Consider the following 18522-nt stretch of genomic DNA (forward strand, 5'->3'; position numbering starts at 1 on the left):
TCAACAAATATTTTCAATTACAACTTTGAATAAAAAAAAGAAACTCAGCATTAACAAGTTTTTACAATGACAAGACTAAATTAACACCTTGGGGGTGTAAGATTAGTCATACTTTTGAAGTTCAAGAATTTCAATAAGTTAGCAATATGAAGCTAGGAGCAGAAAACAGTAAAACAAAAAATAAAGAATATGCCATAAAATGCTATAACTAAAAGCATTTAAACCAACAATGCTTGCAAATAAATGAAATAAAGTTTTTACTATACTGATTAGGCAAAGCACCTTCACTTATCAGGTGATATTTAAGTTTGTTTTTTGGGTGAGAAGTCTTAAATAGTTCTAACTGAAAAACTATAAAAACTCTGGCATTAGGAAATGTTTCATTGTATCTGCATCAAAGAAATCCTGTAACACTGAAGACTATTCTTAAAAACAATAATGAAGATTTCATGATTTTAGTTTTGTAGTTTAAATTAATTTTGCAGTTCCACCAGTTTATCAATTATGGCTTAACAGGGGTTAGTAGACTAATGAGGTCACAGAACCTTATCCACAGAAGCATCACCTAGTCTGTCTTAAAATATGAAGAGTGTATAGCTGCTAACCTGTATGCATCGTCTTCTGTTAAATCTCATATCATCCTGGGAGGAGAGTCCAGCAGCAAACCACAATTCACTACAAAGGAAAAAAATGAACATCAAACAAAACTCAAATGTATTTAATCAATGTATTTCTATTTGAAGAACAGTCCATTTAAGTTAATAACAAACCCCACCCATCTCCAATTACACAATTTTTAAGATGGAAAACAAATCAAAAAACAGATTTGTCACCAAAATGGTATGTGCATACAAAACACATTTTGAATTACCCCATGACAGGAATATAATTAAGGACAAGGTTTACTCTCACATTAATGCTAAGACATTTAATGCTTCTGGAAATATCTTTATTACTTATATTTTGAACACCACAGGATCTTATTTTCTTTTTTGTTACTACAAGACAGCACTTAAATGAAAGATTCGGTGGTTGTGTAAAAAAAATTGAATAATGACACATTCCACACAGTCAGAATATGGAGAACATTTATATTACTCTATTTAGTACAGCTGATGTTGAGAGATTACACACTGGCAATATAGAAATATAGTTATTTACGAGTAAAGCACTATTTCAGTTTACTGACAATGGAAGAAACTCTTATTGTCTGATTGATTAGGAGGGTAATTAGTATGCTTTCTGCTTTGAAGCACCCTTACGTCTGGCTGGTCAGGCAACATATCTAACATTTAATGCAGGTACAGGAGAATGTTCTGTACCTGGATATAATTTAGCAGCATTCACAAAACTGCTATGCTATTGCCAGACTGATAATTCGACATATTCACAAAAATATTAGCATACCCGAATAAACATTATTGCGAAACCAACTTCTAAGTGTTAAATCAGCTTAAACTGATCCTGTAGCTACCATTCCCACTGAAATCTTAGAACAATTTATTTTTAACTATAAAAAGATACAGATTATCTCAAACAAATGTAAAGAACTAATTACCCTTAAAATCATATAACCAGCATAAGAAGACACTTCATTTGCTTTTGGTTAGGTACAGAATATGTATCAGTGTGTAATGGTGCACTGTGGCCTGCTGCACTATATTTGCAGGGCAACAAGTTCATTGATGATTCAAGTTCATCATTATTGTGTGACTTCCTGGGCGCTGGCAGCAACATGGTAATATCATTGGGCGATACACCTCTCCACCAATTGGCACTGAACCTCCTGTACATTACTGCAGCTTGCAGACTGAGAAAAGATGAATTGGCTTGATGGGTGGACAGGCTGGAAAAGCCCATCTCCACTTACTGCTTACTGTCTCCAGTAACAGGTGCTATTGCAGCGAGCTGAAATGTCAAGACACAACTGATGATTCCAAACTGGGTGTGTATATCATCAAAATAACTTCCCTTTCTAATTTTTTCGAAGAATAAAAAATAATAAATGCGAACATTTGTGTATTATATTGGAATTGACAAATATGGCTCTGCCAATATTTGTACAGCAGAAAGATAGTTTGTTGACCTCTCTCTATGGTGGTGTTCCCCTTTCAAACATCCTCCTGGGTTAAACTGGAATCAATAAGGAGAACATTCGCCAAAAATATTCTCATGCTCAAAGGAGCTCCATGTGCTTAAATGGTAACAATGTACTTAATGTATATAATGCTTTTTATCCAAGAATATCCTAACGCATATTATATAAAGAACAGAATCACTTCAACCAACACTTAAGTTCAGCACCCACCTGGGTATTGCATGAAAGTCACTAAACACTAGTAGACCCACTATTAAGAAAAGAGTAACTCTTTCACCAATTAGAGGGAATTAAGGGAAAACATTATGTAGTGCAGTCTATGCTAGACCAGATCACCAGTGTAAACTCCTGTACTGTTATGAACAGTGCTACAAAATTTCTACTAACCGAGTTCTGTGAACTTTGGTTTAATGACCCATCCAAAAGTTATCACTACCTAGAGCAACAATATAACCAGTCTCCATACCGGGGAATGATTTTTGTTCTGATTTTCTGATCTAAAGTTCTGAATTCTGATCTGAACGGAAGAGTGTCACCTACTGGTCTAGTAACATCACTTAAAGCAACAACATGGTTTTCCTTGGAGTCCTCCCATTCCACTACTGACTTGCCTTCAGATACGGCAAGACAGACTAGAAGGTAGTAATACTTAAAAAATAATACCCTTAAATAGAGAATAAGGAGATCTGATTCAAGAACTGAAGTAAAAACAGCATGTTACATTGGCTAGCTCTCTAATCCCTGGTCCAGAGGGTGGCAGGTTCAAATATTGGGTGGAAATCTGCTGAGGTACACCCTTGAGCAAGATACACTCAAGTAGGTGCTATGCTGAACAAATGGGTCTCCAACTCATCACTGAAAGTAGCTATTTATTCTGAACTGATTAACCTGGTAAAAGCTTCAAAGGTACTGAAAAAGTCCACTCAAAGGACTTCTTCAGATCGGATGAGTTATTTCAATCAATTAGTTAATCACACCTCAATGAGATACAGAAGAAATTGATTTATAATCTTACTCTTACATTCTGAAGGAACAGACCACCCCATACCCTTCCCTACCATGTGTGGTTGCATTCAAAGAAGCTTTCAGAAGCCAAAGACACAGGCAAAGTCAGACTTAAACATATGTGACTCATAAAATAATTCTAAAATTAAACTGACAAACTGCGTATTTCGGCTTTCTACCTAGAACATGATTCTATTAGATTTTGCCTGCTTACAGAACATAAAATACATTTAGTTTCTGAACTTCAGAGGTGATAGACCACACAAGTTAGGTAAGATTTGGAAATGGGATGTCAGCTGAAATGCACATAACTGGCAATGTTTCTAAAAAAGTAAGTGTGTGACTTACATATGCATGTGATTATAGGTCAGGTTTTGCCTCAAGTAGTGTAGGTGATGTTTGTATTTAAACAACATTAATCATTTGAGATGCAATTTTGGTCTTGAAAATGGCATGAAAATTGTTTTACGTAATTTAAGATCCAAATATTAAGCACACACGTTGTTGGGTCTTCCACACTTTTTAGAAAACTAAAGCATCTTCCCAAGGTGATCATGACCACAACTTTAAACTCTAAATGAAAATATTACTTCAGAACCATCTGAAAGTTTACTTTTCCCCACAATAAGAAGACATGAGTCTTGGATGTAATGAAACTTAATAGTTACAAAATACATTGAAGTTATATGGGACAGACAGGCTTCCACTGATGGGAATGAATTAGTAAGTAATTCTAGTGCAAACAGGATGAACTATGAAAATGGTGATCCTATGTTAACCAAGATTGTTGTCTATCCTTTCTTCCGTGTCAATATAAAGCTAATAACAGCAACCCCAGCTGTTAAAAAAAAAACATTTAGCCATTTAACTCAAAACAAGTAATTATCATTCTAGTGAGTGCACCATTAACCTCTAATATATTCTATGTAAAATGGCCACTTGACCAGCACTCAAGATGAAACAAAACCTGTACCACTGTCACAGGAATAACTGCATCAACTGACTTGAAACTCAGCAGGTCTTTTCACACTCTGACCTGTGTCAGAATTGCACGAATCAGAACTCTCACAGGTTGCAGTGACACTTTATATGCTGAAATAAGGTCATGTTGTGCTTGGTGAAATGAAATATGTGACCAATGAAAAAATTGTCTTTATTCTAGTTTCAAATAAAAGTATCCAAATAATAGTGTATAGGGTTTTATAAAATGATGTTACATGAATCTTTCTTACATATAAACACATAATCCCTTCAAACCAAAAAAAGTCAAATACTTCGATCACAAGGTATTTATGTAACTATAATTCTCAATCCCTCTGCTTTCAGAAACTGTAAAATACATGTTGGAATGTCATTTGTACATTTACTATAATTTTCAAATTCTGTCCTGAAATCCTTGAAATAATAAGAACACTTCAGAGCATATGTTAATTCTGTCTCTTATTCACCCCTTAGGAAGTTTATTTATTCTAACTTTAAAATAAAATAAAAATCTAGTGGTTACAGTTTTCCAAAGCATTGACAGTTAGACGGCTCTTAAGATAAATACCATTTTATAACAAAAATAATTTGTCAAGATACACTGATATTAAGAATCTGTAATATCAAGGGGGTGCTAGTCCTATTCAGGGTACTAGTCCTGTGATTCTATTCTGGATCAAATGTAACCTATTGACTTAACGCCTGCTTGTTTAAAGGTCCATCAGCCATCAGCACAAAACAGTAGAAGCATTCTATAAAACCTAACACAATACTTTGCTTTAATTCAGAAATTTAATATAGTACATTTATATAGCAACTTTTAGTCTGATTCCAAAGAACTGTCTCAGACACTCAAAACAATCTTACCTAGGCCAACTTGCAGGTGGGTTTTGGGTGGTAATACCCCTTTCTTTCCAAAAGAAACTCTCAAAGCTTGATGCTCTAGTTTGTCTATAGCCAGCACAATCATTGGTGTAGATCTGAAATTTAAAACAAAAAAACGTTAATGATTTGACATTTATGACAAGTAAAAACAAGGAAAAACTCATTTTAAAATTAATTGTACAGAAAAAGAAATGACATCCAACAGACATGGATCTAATGCAAAAACCTGTATTTCCACTGTATCAGCAATGTGCACACCTGCTATATTATTTCAACATTTTGCATTCACTTTATTAAGAACAGATAAGAACTTGTGTATAAAACTCCAGAGTTTATCATAAACTTTCCTCCACAACTGTGTACCTGATAAAAATAAAACATACAGTTTATTGCCTATAAATTGCTTGTATTGATACTCATTTCAGACAGCTATAAATATGCTGGCAGGTTAATTGGCTGCTAAGAAAACTGGCCCTTGTGTGAATGCTTGCTGGGTTAGGCTTCTGCTCCCCCTCAACCCTGCATTGGATAAAGCAGTTAGAAGATGGATGATTTATTGCAATTTATATTAGAAAAAAAACTTTTCTTGCATGTCACTCATCGTTTAAATCATCAAAGTGAACAGTGGTTTTCTCAAAAGCATTGCATTGAAAGCACTGAAGTTAAGAAAAGGTAATACTGAGAAAACATTTTAATTTTAATTTCTCTTTTAAAATGTTTTATGCCGACAAGTATCAGCTTTATAGGTGTACACAAGGTCTCAAAAATGATATATTATATATACTTAGTATTTTCCGTTGCAAGTTACAATATAGAGAGATCAGTTATTTAACATCATGTATATTTTTAGTGCTGCTTGTACACTAGACTAATAACTGATTTATTTCTGCTTCAAATCTAACTTGAGACTTGTACTTGCCACTTTAGAGTCTATGCCTATTTGGTGAACTAAAAAAAGCAACTTTCAGTTGATCAGACAAATCAACACCAAAAACAAAATCATGTAAGATGATGAACTTTAATATCAGAAGCAAGACAAACCATTACATTCTGAGAATAATACAAAGTTGTTTCCAAACAAGGAACATATCCCAATATACTAATAAGTATAATTTGCATTTCCTAAGCTAAATTGCAGACAAGTTATTAGGCATTTTCCACAGTGCAGTCTCAACCAGTATTCTGTGAGGAATCTGCTTAACAATGCAACCAATTTCCTCTAATAATCCTTTTATGTAATAATTGGTAATTGTAGGCAATTGGTAAGTAGGCTATAATAGTGTACAAGTGTTTATGAAATATGCAAGAATAAGTGGTAATTATACTTGAATTACAAGAATGAAATTACTTATACCTTTTTTAAAAATGCCACAATGCAATTACCTTACAGCATTTTCATCTAAAAACTGGGTTATGGTACTTAAATAGCATGGACATTTTAAACTGTTTTTTCAGAAAAACAATACATGACAAACTTCATGTATTGCACATGATAGTAAAACATAAAAACAAAGTCTGCAAATGAGGGAAGCTCATTTGGTTGCAACTAGGTGATTTGTGGAACTCATCTAGCTGTTTCTTGAAATAAATTATGGCATCAGCTTCAACAACATAGCCTGATACCTTGTTTCCAACTCTCTAAACCATTGTGACCATACAGAATGTCTGCACTTACATGATATATAGGATAAAAAAGAAAATAGATAATTTTGAAACACAGGCACATTTATAAAGTATAACATAAAAACTTCTGTTTACTAAAAAGTAGGAAATAAGTTTAATAATATGGGAAAGCAAATACCATACTTGAACATTATACTCCATATAAGAGAACAAGTAAAGTAAAATGATATTTCAGAACAGAAATGTGATCTTTAAATTTTTATTGTCCGATTTCATATCACATTTTAATCAATGTTATCAAAGTCTAGCAACTAAGCATCACTTACAAGTGAAAGGTTTCAAGGGACAATCCTGTAAGCATAGACTACATTTGTGGGATTTTCTTAAAATATCAGACAGAAAAATGCTCTTACTGTAGTAAATGTCAACCTATCTGACAACGTGATACCCTTTATAATTATTTCAAAATACAATTTGTCTCTAGCAGACTTCTGATGTTAACTTTCACATGAAAAAGAAAAGATGGAGTCCATTTTTTAATGTGTCTCTCCTCTCGACCTAAGCCTTCTTTGTTTGTCAATGAAACAAACACCCCCATTACAAAAGTTGCAAAAGTGATATAAGCCCAATGTGATCTGATGTAAAGGTATAATATCACCTTGTCTGTCAAACATTAGAGACTTTCTAAGACTGCTGTACTCTGGTTCAGTTTAAATATTTTTTCAATTATCTAACCAAGATATATATTTTTTACGTTAGACACAGTCATGTGTCTACTACATTCAAAGTATTAATGAAATGTATATATTTGAAAATATCTAAATTAAAGACAAGATGGATAATTCAATTTTGCCGGTATTTAAATTACATGTGATTTAATTATAATGAAACAAAAACTGTTATAGTTTCACTCCAAGTACCCAGTTCAGAGCTTCAGTGGTGCAAATCATTAACCTGTTTTTATCTTTGCAATTCATATATTGATGATTAAAATAATTTAATGTTAGGAGGAAAGAAAAATGTTGCTCAAAACCTGAATTCAACAACATTTACCTGATTTGTTCATCTATCCATTATCTAACCTCTTCTTACAATAGAGGGTTGCGGGGGAGCTGGAGCCTATCAAAGCAAGCAACAGGTGCAAGCCAGGGTACAGCCTGGACAGGATGCCAGTCCATCACAGGGCAGACACACAGACACACACATGCACAAATGCACACATAGGGCCAGTTTTCCCAGAAGCCAATTAACCTACCAGTGTATTTCTGGACTGTGGGAGGAAACCCACACGAACACAGGCAGAACACACAAGCCCCACACAGACAGCATCTAAGGTACGGAATGGAAACCAGGGCCACTCGATTTGTCTTGCTCTACATATCTACAGCAGACTGTGCTAAACAACTGTCAATTTAGTAAGAAATATTTAGGTACTCTTAACCTGTCCTGAAACTTCTAGCTCTGCCAGGGTTTGATATTCTGCAGTCAATCATAGCTACAGGTGTTCTACCTGTAGATATGACCTTAAAAACAAATCAAAGAATCTGTGGTTACCTTTGATCTTTGGAACAGTCATACTAAACATCCGGGGTTAGATCTGTCAGAAGTCACAACCACCCAGACTATTCTGATCTTAGCTGTTCTCTTTTATCTAATGTCAATACATTTCGGACACTCTAAAGAACACAATTAATTTGAAATTTTATTAAAACATTTATTTTGTCTACAAGGCATGATATTTGTTCATTTAAAATATGATTACTTAATATTGTACTTTATGTGGCTAGTTCCGCAGCTAGCTACAAAATGAACAGCAAAGCATTTTTTTCTGATAATACATTATAATGATCCACATTTAAAGGGAAACAAATTATATGCAAGCGTTCTCCTGGTAGTGCCAAGCAATTCTAAAAATAAGCTTCTTATTTACAGTTCACTAAACAACCATTATATAAATCTCTAAATAACTTACACAAAATGAACCCTTTGTGTCTTTGTGCTGTAGATATGTCCTCTATTGGCATTACACAAGGAGTTGTGAAAAACATTCAACAAAAAGCCAAGGGAACAATATATTAGCAAAGACCAGATTGTGTCATTTCGGATTATAAGACACTTAAAGAGCTTTTAACCATTTCCATCTCAGAAAAAGTTTGTGCTATGCATTATGTTTAGGCCTTCCTAAGGTTCAATGTCAATATACTGTATACTGAACATATTCAGGTATTTCCCTTAGTTAGAAAAGAAACCATTTAATTGTGTTTATGGTTAAATGATTCTACAGCTCACACTGGAATGACACACCTCACAACAGTTGTATGGCTTTCATTTGTCTTGACTATCAAATTTCAAACGACAACAAGCCTTTGTTCTATAATCATCTGCAGTTACTTTAAAGCTTTCAACAACAAACACAAAGATTCAAGATCCACTCTATTATAAAATTATTTTGTAAAACAAAAGTTTTGTAAACATATTGACTTCAAGACACCAGTGGTACACCAACCATTTACACTGAGTTCATAAAAACATTTTTCAAGTTTTACTTTAGCAAATGTATAAAATAAGTTAATTAAGGTGATAATGCCTCTGATCTTTGACAACGTACGATGTTTAAAATTTAGCCACTTGTCTCCTACACTTTTAATTTCTTGGAATTTTTCAAAGATAATCTTTAAGATAAAATTATTCAGATTGCTCAAAAGAAAGGTTTCTAATTTTCTTCACAAAATTTACTAAGATGACTGCTGCCAGGAGCCTTTTTCATTAACAGTCCAAGCCTGATGATAAAACTTTAAACCTGACTAAAGAATGCATTGTATATTCCCACACCTAACAAATTAAAGGTAAAAATATTGCACATCCACCCGTTTCTGACTGCTTCTTTCAGTTAAGGGTGGCTGGGGAGCTGTAGCCTATCCCAGCTAGCAATGGGGTGCAAGGCAGGGTACACCCTGGATGGGTGCCCAGAGACAGGCACACTCATAACAAGGGCTAATTTTCCCAGAAGCCAAAAAACCTACTAGTATGTTATTAGACTCCACACAAACACATGGAGAACATACAAACTCCGTGCAGACAGCACCCCAGGTCTGGAACTACACACAGGGTGGTGGTGCTGCAAGGCAGCAATGCAAATCATTGTGCGACTGTGATGCCCAATATTGCACATAGCCTGTTAAATACTCCCATACATAGTTTATTTTCAGTAGCTGAAGTAAAAACGTGGGGAAAATGTGAACCCACATATAACAGTCATATTATCTCTAATAAAATATATAAAATGCTTTCTTCTAAACAAATACCCACATAGAATTTTGAAACCTAAAGTCCAAAAGGAATACTTTTTTTCTGCGAGGAAACTCTTCAGAGGCAATAATAAAGAATATTTTTCAATCTGCTTTTATTTAATTAATTTTAACATAACCCTCCAACGTAATCCACTGAAAAAAAAAACAGCTGGACAAAAATTCACTGCAGATGCAGTAGTATTTCTTTCACACCGATTTCTACATCATTTCTCGTCACCAAGCAAGCCTAACAAGCCGTCTCCATTTCCAAGCTAACAGTTACCAGGAGAAAGCTTGGGGATCACAGCTGGTAGTTTGCTGGGGGGATGGGCTTAGCCACACGAGTGCCTGGCTGCTGGAGTCAATGTGGGAGAGGGAGTCTGTAAACAGAGCAGGGTGACTTGTCGTGACGCTCAGTACAGCAGGGTAGCACACCATGCTCAACTAACCACATCACATGTCACTTTCCCTCCGAACCGCACGCTGCAGGTGAAATCTCAGCCCGTTCGCAAAGTAACCACATTAGCTCATCTTTTCTTTCCATTGAAACATTTTCGCTCGTAATTAAAAACGACAACATTCCGATTATCAGTTTCCTAAATCAAAAGTTTACAAACCTTTTTCACCTACATTACTCCTAGTCAACATACAAAAAAATTACAACCAGGTTTTACACGATTATGTTTAAGATGTCAAGAAAAACAGGATGCGTAGGTCTTGGAATCACACCACCCTAATGAGCAACCAGTTTTGCCAAATACCAAGTTTGCATGTAGTACAAGATAAAAAAATCCCTGGAAAGCGACAACTTATAAAGAGGATTTTCATGGTCAAAAGCCGAATGAGGTTGTAACCCCAGTGGAATTCAAATTCATTGTGACTCCCAGTCTTGACGGTCTGTTTGGTTATTCAGAACAAATGCTTATGTAAATAATTCATATTTAATATTAAAAACACATGTGAAATTGTATAGAATTCGCTGGCATCTCATAAAACTTACTAAATGAACCTAAGAGGCAATCACATCAGAAAGGAATGGAAGCAGATTCATTTCATCATCTTCTGCCATCAACAACCAACCTATACTTACTAGGAAAAAGCAAAAGTTGCTCCCTATAGAAAAATGAGGGGTGGGATGAGGGTAGTGGTATTACACTACAACTGAGTATTTCACAAGAATAACACTTAGATTACATTGCAAGATATGAGGAAAACACAAAAAGTAATTAAAAGATTCTGAAAAGAAGGTAACCACTTGTCATAACCTTTTAATTGCTAAACTACTTTTACTACAACTATCAACAAAGCATATCTGAAATATATGAACCATTTAACAATCCCGTTTAATATCTGGTAATGCTTGTCTTGTAGTAATTATGTCCTGATACACAACATCAACTAATAAGCGTGAGAAAAGAGGCCTCAATATTACAATATTAGTCAATATTACAACTAATCTTTGCATACCTAACAGACTGTAAACAAATGTTTGACAAAATATCTTTCGCCTTCTCAGAGCCTTAGCTACTTTTATGACAAAGATAATGGGTGAAATGGCCACATCTGCGCTCACTTGCTAAACTCAGTTAAAGTCAGTTTTCCTAATATTTACCTTTTTGATCACTGTCATATCTTCCACATATATTTTCTTAAACCAGAAATTTAGAGAAGCAGGTGTAAACACTGCATACACTAAAAGTAGAATATGCCAATATGCTCTCAAACATCTGATGTACACTTATACTTGACTCAATATAACAACACATCACTAAAAGGTCTGAAACATTATGAAGTACCATATTCAGTAAAGTAAAAAAGGAAAATTTAAAACCGTTAATTCCCAAAAACATTTTCCCAGAAATGACAAAAATTACTCAAGTTTAAACAAGACTGAGAAGAAGAAAAACAAGCTTAATCCATGCACTTTTACTTAACCTCCCAAAATTATCTAGCGGTGAACTAAACAGAATGTGAACCATATTTAAAAGAATAGTGAATTTCCTGTAGGGAATTGTTTTATAGCATAGTAGTATGTAAACATAATCATAAATAAGAGAAAACCTAAGTATATGACTGAAAATACACTGATGAAATTATTAAAAAGTCTTTATTAGTAAATCTTGATTCAAAACATAATCTACAAACACCCCCTGGTACTGTCTGCTTACTAGTACTAAAAGTTTGGTTTCCATGTGTTGCCAACTTCATTCAAGTACAAGTATGAATTTTTTCACACAATACTGTCTGACAACCTCACATTTTTATAAATCCTTAGTGTCACTTCAAGCATTACTAAACTTTAAGGAAGGATTTAAAGATCAACTCTGATAAATCTGAATGCTCATAACATGCCTGTGCATCTCAGAAAAGTTGCAAGATCCATGCAACCATCTAGTGTGCTCCTGGCAAAAAGGTTTGAATCCATTAAGATAACAGATTTAGAGCAAATTTTCAACCAGGAAGAAGGCTAGTTGCTAGTACTGCTTATATACATTCTCAAAACACTCTATACAAAACAGAGCCACTCAAGCAGAGCACAGAAGAGGGATGTTTCCACTTTCTTAATCGCAAATCTTTGTCAGGGGTAAAGTTAAGGTCACCAAGTCAGGGTTAGGTCAAGAATGGCAGAGGTTCATAAATACATTACATACAAGGTGCCATTAGACTTTTCACAGACAATATTATCTGATACAGCGCTGGGGCCACGGGTTCAATTTCTGGGGTGCTCTCTGTGTGGAGTTTCCATTTTCTAAGGACATTACATTTCTTGCCCTTTTCATAATTTTTTTAACCTTAGAATTGGCACTTAGGGGTGACCGAACAACAGCCATTAAGAAAATGCATCCTGAGCATATCACCAGCAATGTGTAAGTTGTGTAAAAGCAATAACAACAAGGATGATTTGGAATTACAGTGCAGAACTGCTTAGCCCTGACAGACCGTGACTGACAAAAAGATACACAGGAGAAAAACCATGGATATATGGGTTTCACAGTAGGTAAAGCTGTGGTTCAAGGCATTACTGTATTAAGAAAAAGAGAGTTGATAAATGCAGTTCCTTTGTTCTTTTCATTGCATCCTAACTTTGTCATCTGGCACCACTGGCAGATAATGAGATTCACCTCTGAGTCTCACACACGTTTTTGCATAAATGATTATCTTTAATACTCTGTTAAAAGAAAAGGTCTGACAGAAATGCTCAGGCATTTTCTTTACTATTAATACATTAGGAGACAAAAAAGTAAAATGTAATGCTGCAACAGTCCCATTTCTACTTGGATGGTTGCTCAAGAATATATTGTTTAATATATTCCTTAGTTTGCAAAATGTAATAAAATCAGCCAGAGCACTTCTCTCCCAAGCGGTCCGGCTCACATAGTTATGGGTGGGGGCGGTCACTGCACCAACACACATCGCACAACCTACCTTTTCTTTCACATGAACTCCTATAAACTGAGTCAGAGTAGTACATCAGGTCCATCTATGGAATCCGTGATAATAAATGGCTCATCTTTCCGTCAAATGTAATATATGAACTCTAAATCTTTTTATTACATCTCTCTATAGAAAAGGCAATATCTAAATACAGGTATTTATTAGTAAAATTAGTGCTTGGTTACAGCAGAAATAAACATATTCAGGTGTTACATCACCTTAATAGAAGCATCTTGCTCATAGGGTGACATTTATTAGTTTTACTGAGACAGGAGCTAGCCTGAAGCCAGAATATGAGACAAGCAAGTCTATGCTAGGTGTTGCTAGGAAATGCAATAAAATACAGGTGAAAAATAACATTCTGCTGCTGAAGAGACAGCATCTTGCATGCGAGCAATTTCAACTATAGAGTATGCTGGCTTCAAAAAGTAAAATTTTGTTGATACAAATGACTACTCTGCAACAAAAGACGTACATAAAAGCAAAGCCACTTTCAAGGGGAAAATAGCCAAAGACACTTATGTGGAGACCAATGTAGACTTTGGTTGGAGACTGGCATTAATTCCAGCAGATTTATACGTAACCATTATTTGTGAAACACTCAGTTATGCAATTCTATATCCTGCATCATATGGAAGAGCAAAACAGCACAGGATTTGAAAATCAGTTTAACAAGGTTATTTCTTAAGATACCAATATTAATTTAGAAATTACTGAATGGTAATTCAAAATTTGAAATGGTAATTGTCTTTGTCTCGGCTTACTCTGACACAAACTAAGAGAATGCAGAACGACCAACAAGCGCCTACAACACCCACACCTAGCTAGCCACTCATCTTACAGATGCTATTGCATCTTACAGTTGGTATAAATGCAAACTGAAAGAAAACTATACCCTTTGTTGCTGTCACTGCAAGTCTGCGTGTGCCTTGGAAGTCAACGTTTTAACTAAAGCCAAACCCTAGAAGCAAACCACACCTCCAGAGGTGCTGAGCCAATTGTGCAGTGCTACTTGGGGAATCCCATCACATTTGGCTAGGAGCAAGACCCAGACAGGAACTCGCATGTATGAATGCCAATTTAACAGTGGAATTTACATGTATATACTGTTGCAAATACATCTGCTATGTAATTAGTGATGATTTAATGTAATTAGGAGTTTCCAGGAGTGAATTATTAAAAAATACTGCAAATAAATCTCACATTTACAACTTCATAAAATATTTCTATAGAACAAGAAACAAACACAAATGGTACTGAAGTAATTCTTACTAAAACAAGTCATTACCTTGTTTAACAACTGCAGAATTAATGACAGTTGAGGGCTTCCAGTACATAATCCTGTTCTGCAGTCTCTACAGCTAGCCAGAAATGTCATCAGCAGTGAAGTAACCATTACAATATTAGTGTTATACCCCACTAAAACTGGTTACAAACTTCACTCATGTCCATTTGCAACAGACCGATGACAGCACAAACACAATAAGCTATGTTTTGCGTGTCACGTGGAGACAGATTTTATTGGTACAATTGTAGATGCCAACATACAAAAGATGGGAATCTTTAAATGCTTCAATTTATGCTAATGAAAAAAACAGTAACAAAAAGCAAGGAATAAGCAGTCTGAAATGACAAAAGACTAGTAATATCAATACACTTCCCATCTTCCCAAGTCCCATCTTCATCACGCTTAGGACTAAACCATGAGTGAAACAAAAAAACATGACAAACCACCTACTATCCAGCTGAACTCAGAATCACTAAAATTCAAGACTGATCAAACACCTGGCAGATGACGTTTAACGTACACAAGTGCAAGGCTCTGCATGCACATGGTAGAAACAAGATATAAATACAAAATGGAAAAGGCTGGCCTTAAAAAGGCTCATAACATGAATCTATCCCGGACAGGCTGAAGGAACAAAACCTTTTTAGTCTTGAACCGAGAAAGGAGGCTGGTGCAGATTTTCAAAATGCTTAAGGGCACAGACAAAGACAACCCAGGAGACATCTTCAGAATGGGAAGCGCAGGTGGAAGCCATGTGGAAGTGCACTTAAAGCCGAGAACAGGAGATGTATTTATCTATGGGATTGTGGGAGTATGGAAAAAGCATCCCAGCTCTATCGTTGAAACCAATACCCTGGTTTCTATCAAAAAACAGCTGGGTGAAATTGGGATGCTAACATCCAATTGGGCTAGATGGGCCAAATGGCTTTCTCGTAATCTTTATGTTCTTGAAATTTATCAACTTATCTGGTTAAGGCAAAACTAGTGCCACATGCCCTTGCATCTCTAATATGTTTAGGTCTTCAAAGCATACATTCTGCGGCTAAAAGCATATAGATAACAGTGAACAGCTTTTCTGGTACGTCTTGCTCAGTACCTGAAACCTGTATTGGAAAGATGTGAATTAGAACTGGATGTGTAACAATATCAATATATTTGCAGTTGCAACAGCTATTGCAAGGGCGGTTGAATTAAAACCAAGAAGGGGATATAATGTGTGCAATTTTAGATAGAATATGTTGTACTTAAAATTCTAAGCTTACATAAACAATCATGTTTTGTAATTTCAGCAAATCATAAGAATATACAGACCTAACTAGTCAAGCCTTTTTAATTATTACCTGCATCCTGCTGGCCAAGACCACAATTTAAATTTCACTTGTTTAAACATAACTGAATCTTTATGATATGCTTATAAAATGAAAGCTATAATTATTGGTCTTGCAAAATTAACTTTATGTACTATCTTTATTACGTTTTCTATCATATATACAGCTTATTACCAACAAATGACTTCTAATTCTTGATTGCCTCTTATGTTTGCTCAATAGTAGCGGGTTAGAGATTAGTGTATGGGTGACATTTGATTAGCTGTACATTTTTTTGTAATTTACAGAACTTTCCATTTATTTTTTAAAATCTTTAAGCTTTAACATTTTCTAAAATAAATGTAATATCTATACATTAAAATTGCTTACACTTCACTGCAAACTGAAAATCCTTACCGAAGTATTCATAAATGTGGTATGGAACATTCTACATCTTTTTCAGGCATAAAACAAATTCAGCTGCCAGATTTGAGAAGTTTCAGAGATATGGTAACAGATATTCAGGAAATGTCAATCTGATTTGGTAACAACAAAAAAATTCCCTTATAGAAAGCAATAATGGTTGAAATGAATACCTGTTGGCAAAAGTGAACCAGGTTCATACAGCCACTTAGGGGTTCTATAACTTTGTGCTTTTTAGCTAGAAAAAATATTTAGTCTAGTTTTTCTCTAAAAATGAAATTCTACATTCAATCTCCACTGCATAATTCAAACTATTTGATAATTTAGCTTTTGTCCTCCAAAGGCAAAAGCTTTTGTCCTGTGCAAAGCTTAGAAAGTACCAATTACATGCAGTCCTTCAAATAAAGAGACATTTTGTCTTTGAAAACTAAACTAGTTATGCGTGAGTATCCACAAATCCAGGTATTCATCTTATTTAATCACTTGTACATAGCGTTTTGCAAAAGTATTCACCGCCCATGCAAGTTTCTAAATTTTGTTGCTGTTTGAGCTGGCAATCATGACATGAATCATTTCAAACAGAACTTTATATTTAGAATCTGCATAAGCTACACCAAACCACTCAAGTTAAAAATACTGACAGTATACAAAATTAAATGTTAAAAGAAAATTAAAAGATTCTCAACTTCACAACTCAACACAATTGTTACTGCTCCCCTAAGATCAGGTGTACAATTTGTGCATGTCTATCTTTGTGCAATTAAAGTTGTTTAACTTCAGAGTAAATGCATTTTGTGTATGATCCCTATTACAGATATTAAATTTAAAGCCACAACCCACACAGCAATACTGCAAATCAGGGATAAAGTATTAGAGAGGCACAAATCACAAAGTTACATATAGTAGGACATACAGTGGAGTCTAACATTAAGAAGTTGAATGTGCATCACAAGACCAGACTACCTAGATCAAGCCGTTCTTCTAAATAGAGTATCTGGCCAAAAAGAGAACTGTTTAGAGACACCACCATGAAGCCAACAGTGACTTTGAAAGATCTGAAAAATTCCATGTCTGAGATGGAAGTCACTATTCATACATCAACAATATCTAGGACCTTAAACAGAACTGGCGTATATAGGTGCGTGGAAAGAAAGAAGCCTTTAACTAATAAAAGACTCATCTTACCTCTTAAACAAGATATACATTAGACATATGGTCTATAGGTTATTAAGGTCAAACAAGAGTCTAAATGCAAAGCATTATGTCTGGCGTGAGCCAAGCCTAGCACATTACCAAGCCATTATCCCACCTATCAAGCCTGGCGCTGGCAACATCATACTGATGAAAAACATCTCCATAACTTAGGACTAGGAAGCTTGTCCGATTGAGGAAAACTGGATAGTGCAATATAGTTACCTAATAATTTAAAACTAGGTCAAAGTCATATTCCAGGAAGAATGAAGCACAAGGCCTATGCCACAGTGAAGAGGTCTCACAATAAAAGAGTGAATGCCCTTGAGTGTCCCAGTCAAGTCCTGACATGAATCTAACAGAAAAGTATGCTGAGGCTCACAACTGCAGTCCAATGATCCCTAATGAACTTGTCAGAGCTGGAGCAATTTCACCTGGAAGTAAGGACATAATGACATGAACCCAAAGCTGGTATAGACCACTCCAAAAATACCGACAGTAGTCATTCCTTCCCAGAGTTCTTCCACCAAGTACTGACTCGCGGCGCTGAATACTTACACAAAATAAAACGTATTTATGGCATATATGCTTTCTAGGATTTGAAGACAGTCACCCACTTTCATGAGTGGATTTTTTCTTTTTAAATGGCAATTGATTAAAACGTGATATTATTAGGAGGGGTAAATACTTTTGCAAGGAACAGAACTTTTTCTCTGAAACTAATTTGAAAGAAAAAACTTTACACAACGGTTATGCACAGTGTGGTGCTTTTTACAACTTTACTAAAACCATCCCTCCATGTTCTAACTGCTTTTTCAGATTCAGGGTCCCAGCGGAGCCAGAGCCTATACCGGCAAGGAAGGGGCACGAGCAGGACACACCCTGGATGGGATGCCTTACAGACTCACAGCATGGCTAATTATCCCAGAGGCCAATTAACCCACCAGTATGTTTCTGGACTGGGGGAGGAAACACACATAAACACACAAACTCCAC

General features: G+C 35.3%; 1 protein-coding gene across 5 annotated transcripts in view; it reads right to left on the minus strand.

The window, feature by feature from the left end:
- The window catches only part of dyrk1aa (dual-specificity tyrosine-(Y)-phosphorylation regulated kinase 1A, a), a 46737-nt gene that overhangs the window by 20336 nt on the left and 7879 nt on the right, over window positions 1-18522 (minus strand). For all 5 annotated transcript variants that reach the window (XM_088638918.1, XM_088638921.1, XM_088638919.1 and 2 more), the window contains exons 2-3: window positions 4952-5064; window positions 606-675 (exon numbers count right to left, since the gene is read on the minus strand). In XM_088638918.1, coding sequence (XP_088495044.1) covers window positions 606-615 — 10 coding nt within the window. In that variant the 5' untranslated portion in view covers window positions 616-675; window positions 4952-5064. The remainder of the gene's footprint in view (window positions 1-605; window positions 676-4951; window positions 5065-18522) is intronic.

The sequence above is a fragment of the Lepisosteus platostomus genome, chromosome 7 (assembly GCF_059453375.1).
Source record: "Lepisosteus platostomus isolate fLepPlt1 chromosome 7, fLepPlt1.hap1, whole genome shotgun sequence".
NCBI classification, from domain to species: domain Eukaryota; kingdom Metazoa; phylum Chordata; class Actinopteri; order Semionotiformes; family Lepisosteidae; genus Lepisosteus; species Lepisosteus platostomus.